At 35.9% G+C, this 7027-nt stretch overlaps 1 protein-coding gene across 1 annotated transcript; it reads left to right on the forward strand.

Moving 5' to 3' along the window:
- The first annotated feature begins 4875 nt into the window (after window positions 1–4875).
- Window positions 4876–6807, forward strand: LOC107761448 (glucan endo-1,3-beta-glucosidase, acidic-like). The gene is made up of 2 exons (XM_075236420.1): window positions 4876–4882; window positions 5849–6807. The coding sequence occupies exons 1-2, from the start codon at window positions 4876–4878 to the stop codon at window positions 6805–6807; spliced, it is 966 nt and encodes a 321-aa protein (XP_075092521.1).
- Window positions 6808–7027: the final 220 nt, after the last annotated feature.

Raw genomic sequence — 7027 nt, forward strand, 5'->3', positions numbered from 1 at the left:
AGGAGCAGCTCCACCCGTGTCTGGAACATCATCCGTGCATGTCCTCACCATCTGTGAGAGACTAGAAGAGGGAAATTTTGCATAACAACCACTGCACGATAGAAAATGAATAAAGAGTAGTTTTCCTAACACATTATAGCCTCTCGAAGATAAATGCAGATATTTCCGTAACGATCCGCAAGACTCTATTAGGTTTGTCCATGACATGTGAGACTTATGTGAACCTAATGCTCTGATACTATGTTGTCACGACCCAAAATCCTCTAAGGGTCGTGATGACACCCCACACCATTGTCAGGCATGCCAACGCGGAAGTATTAGTAAATTTTTATTTTACTTACCCAATTCGGTTACAATATTTCTTAATTTGCAATTAAAACAAGTGACGATAAGCAATATTTAATAATAATTATACAACCCAAAAGAACTGTGTACTAATATGTGTGCCAAGACCTGGTGTCACAAGTAGTGGGCAACTAGTAGAACGTACAAAAGAACAATACTATCCTACTATCCGGAATAGAATAGACAGCAAAAGTAAAGAAAGATACCATCAAGTTGCTGAACGGCGCAGTAAGGGAGCAGCTCACCGTGGAAGTCTCGGACTATGAATTAGGGGCGCGCACCAGTCTGATAGCTAGATATACCTGCCTCAGATCCTGTGCAATTAAGTACAGAAGTGTAGTATGAGTACATAAACAATATGTACCCTGTAAGTATCCCATCTAATCTCGAAGAAGTAGAGACGAGAGGTCGACTTGATACTTACTAAGATCAATAATACAATGTAGAGTTACACTAAGCATGGAAGTCACAAATAATCAACAGTTTATAGTAAGAGGCAATATGTCATGTTCTTAAAAATTTTACAATTAGCCATTTACATTTCAAGTATTTAGCTGGTCAAGTCATGGATAAGATTTCACATAGATATCATGCGCACATTATGCCGAGATCGACGGCCGATCCAACAGAAAATAAACTGTGCATTGCCAGAGGGGCAAATGACGCGAACCATAGATACATCTATTTATACCGAGGCGATCAGCCCGATCCACAAATATCAAATAATATCAAGGAAACACACAGAGGCATATTTATATTCAAATAAACTCATACAAGGGTTCAACAAGTATATATGCTCACTTATATCCCTTTCCAAGCCTCTACTATATCCTAAGTGATCATATTAGCAAGAAAATATATAGACGTTCACAAATATAGCATGATGTGGGTCCTAGGCTACCCGGACAATTAACATCGTAGTAGCTACGCACGGACTCTCGTCACCTCGTACGTACGTAGCCCTCGCATTTGCAGCAAATTACACAATTATTACACCTATGGGGACAATTCCCTCTTACAAGGTTAGAAAGGAGACTTACCTCGCTCCAAAGTGCACTCCCAATACCAAGAATGAGTCCAACCCACAATTCGGAGCCGAATGATCCCAAACTAGTTAAATGAGGTAGGAACTAGTCAATATAGACTCACAAGATCGTATTCTAGCTATTTAAGCAATTTCCCAATCCTTAACACAAGTTTCCTAAAATCCAACCCCGGGCCTACATGCCTGGATTCCGAAATTTTTCGAAGGAAGTTTTTCTTTATAACCTAAGGATCAATATTATACGATTTCTAATTTATTCCATAACAAATTTCGTAGTTAAATCTAACTTTTATTAAAACCCTAGGTTTTTGCTCTAACCCCATGATTTCACCTTAATACTAGTGTTAATCTACCTAAGACATAAATATTAAACTAGAAATAGGTAGAACACACTTACTTCAAGATGCTAGGTGAAGATCTTCTCTCAAAGCTCTAAAATTGCCCAATGAAGGAGTGAATATGACAAAAATGGACTTAGAACCCATAATAAATGAACTCACTACCTCAGTGATTTCTGCATTTGCGGTCAGGGGACCGCATCTGCGAGAAAAGGACTGTATCTGCGAAATGGGCAAAAAAGGTTGGGACCACTTCTGCAGTCCTTGGGCCGCTCCTGCGGAGCAACTTCTGCGGTTCGAGGGTCACTTCTGCGGTTTGGCCTGGCCTTTCCTGGGCTGCATCTGCGATAGATAGACCGCATCTGCGGTCTTGCACCTGCGGTCCACCAACCGTCGGTGTGGTTATGACAGAAGCAGTAGCTTCAACACTTCTCAACAATTTCAACTTCATTCGAGCCTCGTTCAATTGACGCTCGGGGCTCCCGGGCCCCGCTCGAACATACCGACAAGTCTGAAATCACGAAACGGACCTACTCGAACCTTCGAAATGCCCGAAACAACATTAAATCTAAGAATCACCCCCCTAAAACCAATTGAATCAAACTTATGAACTTCAAGTTCTTAATTTTCCTCTAACGGGCCAAAACGCCCTTAAACTACTCGGATTGACACCAAATTTTACGGGCAAGTGTTAAATGATATATCGGACTTGTACCGGGTTTCGGAACCAACATACGAGCCCGATACCTGAGAGATCAATCATTAATTAGTTTCTTTAAATCCTTAAAACTTCAGATTAACAATTTCTAGCAAAAATTCATTACTCGAGCTAGGGATCTAGGAATTTGATTCCGGGCATACGCCCAGGTCCCATATTTTTTCACGGACCCTCCGGGACCTTCAAATCATGAATCCGAGTTCGTTTGCTCAAAATGTTGACTAAAGTCAAATTTAGTCTTTTAAGAAAATCCTAAGAAAATCAAATGGGCATATTTTACTCAAAACTCTTCCAAATCCCGAACCAACCGTCCCCGCAAGTCGTAATTTAGCTAAAGCAAGCGCGAAAAGTTTTATTTGAGGGAACAAGGTTACCAGTCGGGTCGTTACAAGGAGCCCCTCCGGAGTCTGTAACACACCCTAGTGAGCGCGGATGATATTATTGAGGGATGGATTTTCTTGGACATGAATTTGTCCGGAGTGTTTGATACCTGGAGATAAATTTCTCCATAGGGTTGGATTGCCCCTTTTCCTCGGTACTGGGTAACTTGCAGTCAGTGTTGTATATATTATGGGATGGATTTCCCTAGGCCGGATGGCAATATACATTAGTGGCTGAGCACTTAAGAGTGAGAATACATGGTGCATTTCATACAGTCTGTGCATTGACATGTAGAGATAGCTGAGTTGTATACCTTACACTGTTCAGATATGTATTTCCTTTACTGTTTGAGCTGTATAATTGACTTGAAAGCATGCCTATGTTTCTGCACATTTATTTACGTTATACCTATTGAGGTTAAGTTCGTCACTGCCTTTCAGTCAAAAGTTTGGACCTGTTACTTTCTGAGTTGGTATACTCATGTTACTCTCTGCACCTCGTGTGCAGATCCTGGCGATACCGGTCGTAGTGGTGGTTGTTGATCGAGGTTCCAGAGTTTGGATATTATCGAGGTAGTTGCATGGCGTTCACGGGCCTTGACCCTCCTTCTTTATCTTTGTCGTATTTTCTGTTTATATCTTCAGATACTGTAGTAGGCTGTATTTTCTGATCTAGACGCTCATGTACTCAGTGACACCCTGATTTTGGGTTGGATTGTATCATTTTTGGATTTTCTTATGTTCCAAACAATTTTTATTTAATGTTAAATTCTTCCGTTATTGTTTTCAAACTTATTGTTGTTGGTGTTGGATTGTTGAGTTGAGACTGGCCTAGTTCCACGATAGACGCAATCACGATGGTTGATTTTGGATTGTGCCATCTTTATGTATTAGTAATGTTTACTCCTATATATGTATTCTATAAATTTCTAACACGTCGTTAATCTAAAAGGAATGCGAAAAGAAATAGTGAATCATATTGAAGTTTCAAAGATTATTGGTGGAAATTAAAAGAGAAAAAGAAAATAAACAACTAAATCTTACGGAAAAACCTTGAAACTTCTTATATTTTTGCTTTTCATGACTTGATATATAAAATATGTAATTATTAACAAGTGATACACGTGTAGCACACACATGACTAGTGACTAGTTATTTCTAAAAAGATCTAGTTAGATTTCCTTGTTTCAACTCGGAAGCTTTACACGAATAATCGGTCGAATTAAATAATTATCTTTTTCTACCCGTATGCAAAGATTATATACTGATTGCATATGGTTATACATATATTATATATGGACAATAAATATATTATCATTCATCGGCCATTTTTAATTTAAACAATTGGGATGAGTGGCAATTTCAATTAATTCTTTCTTTCTATGTGTTTTTAGTATATTTTTTAAGTTTGTATCATCTAGTAATGATGATTAAACCTCTTCCAAAATGAGTTTTCAAAGTCAAAGTGCACCAATGGGTATATAATAAAGTTTTTACCAAATTATAATTATACAGTCGAGATTACACTAATTTTTACTAATTAGACTTGAGTCAAAGAAGCCATGGATGAGAATCTAGACCTGAGTGAACACTAATAGAAAGTGAATAACTGATCGATTATCATAATTTTAAATCCTTCAAATTTTGACTTACTTGAATGACGGCATATATAGTTTTAAAAAAATTATTTTAATTCACTAGTGGTATAATTAATTTTGCATAGGAGTGTAATTTGACTAACTCAAACAAGCTAATAATAAATCATTTTGAGTGTAAACATTTATACGTAATTGGTTTATCTGATTGTGTAAATAAGTAACTCTTACGTAGTCAAATAATTAAATTTAAACTTATTTTCGAATTGCTACAACCTTTTTAACCACACCCAAAAAAGTTGTTTAACATCTTAAACCAATATAGCATAATGTACTAAATAACAACTTTGTGGAGAGTATTGATATTTTTAAATTGGTATATCATTCAAACGTGATCTTAAAAATCATTTAATTTTGATTTAAATTGTAAATTTTGAGGGCTACTCATAAAATAATGGCTGGTAAATCTAAATTAAGAGGTAAAATTAAATCCATCAATTAATTCCAATAATTTAATTTTTGACCAATTATGTCCTATGTTATTCCAAGAAGGTAATTTGGTGTATTAAATGATTTCACATATACTTAACTTGGACTAGATTGCAGGAACTAGTTTCAACATTACACTAATAGCCATTATCCCCCTTATATAAGAAGCCATCATCTGGTCCTTTCCCCCCCGTGTACATTTCATTTGTTTCATATTTGCTTCAATGATGGCTAGCTTGTTGGTGTTTGTATTTGTTGGAATGTTAATGACATGCCTTCAAATAATAGGTATTTTCTCATCGTCTCCTAATCTTAGTTTTACTTTAAACATTTCATTATTTTCATTATATACTAGTATTATTTTAGCAAAGGAGCATCATTGATATGATTTTGTATCATAGACATATTTTGTTAGGTAACTTATGAAAATATATGAGTTTTAAGTATTATGCATAAATTGTGTACAAGGTATTTATATAATCAAGTTACTTAAATATAATTATAGGTATACAACAATAACAACATACCCAGTATTATCCCACATCGTGGGGTCTGGGGAGGTAGTGTGTAAGCAGATCTTATCCCTACCTTGTAAAATAGGTAATATAATTGTATTTAATTAATATTATTTAGTGAGTTGAAAAGAATAGTATTTATCATCTTTACACTATTAGTGTATACAACATAAATCCTATGCAAAACATGTTATATATTACTTTCAAATGGTTTTAAGCTATGTTGCTCGGACTATATATACGAAAAATGTCCTCGGGTGCGAGTAAGATCCTCCAAAAGTATTGCATTTTTTGAAGGTTCAAACACGAATACGACGGCATTTTGAAGAGACCGCTCAACATAGGTTTTAAGTTAGGTATTTAATTATGGTGTGTGATCTTAATACAACTTTCTCTATTTATGGTATGATTTTTATAATGCAGATGCACAACCTCTTGGAGTATGCTATGGGAGAAATGGCAACAACTTACCTTCATCACAAGATGTTGTAAATCTTTATAAAGCTAATGGCATAACAAATATGAGAGTCTATGATCCAATTCCTGAAACACTCAATGCTCTTAAGGGAAGTAACATTAGCATTATTCTTGATATTTCTAATGACAATCTTCAATCCTTCAGTACAGATCCTAAGGCAGCTGAAAATTGGGTCATTGCCAATATTAAGAGTTATTTCCCACAAGTCAAGTTCAAATATATAAGTGTTGGCAATGAAGTATCTCCTAAAAATGTTGGGACATCTCAATTTGTTCCATTTGTTCTTCCTGCATTGCGAAATGTGCAACAGGCGATAACAAAATTCAGAATGCAGAATCAAGTGAAGGCCACAACGACGATAGATACTGGGCTTTTGACAAATACATATCCACCAGCTAAGTCAGTATTTAGCGATGATGTGACCAGTTTCATCAACCCGATTATCGGGTTCTTGAAACAAAATAACCTTCCTTTGCTAGCGAATATTTATCCATACTATGGTTATATTGGCAACCCTGATCAGGTTCCACTCCCTTATGCACTATTTACACAAAAAAAGCCTGACCCAACGGGCTATCATAATCTTTTCGATGCTATGTTAGATGCAACTTATTATGCAGTTGAGAAAGCTGGTGGAGATAATGTACAAATTGTTGTTGCTGAAAGTGGATGGCCATCTGATGGTGGATTTGGAGCAAGTATGAAAAATGCTGGGACTTATTATAGGAATTTGATTAGTCATGTGAAGTTAGGTGCAGGAACTCCACACAAGCCTGAAAAAGCAATAGAAACTTATTTATTTGCTATGTTTGATGAAAATATTAAGATTGGGGCTGAGACGGAGAAGTATTTTGGAGTTTTCCATCCTGATAAAACTCAGAAGTATAATCTTACCTTCAACTAGTATAGGAGTTCAATACTCTAGCTATTATTAACTTTATATGGCACTATTTCTATTTGAAAAGTTAAATGATTCTTTTTTGAATTCGTGTCGAGCTTGAGCCAAGTCCGAGATGGTTTATTCTATTTTCTTTATTTTTCAATTTCTTAAAGGGATTACATGTCCAAATGTTATTAATAAGAGTTCAAATTTGGATAATATAGACATGAAACAATTGCCTAAA

This window comes from Nicotiana tabacum, chromosome 18 (assembly GCF_000715075.1).
Source record: "Nicotiana tabacum cultivar K326 chromosome 18, ASM71507v2, whole genome shotgun sequence".
NCBI lineage: Eukaryota > Viridiplantae > Streptophyta > Magnoliopsida > Solanales > Solanaceae > Nicotiana > Nicotiana tabacum.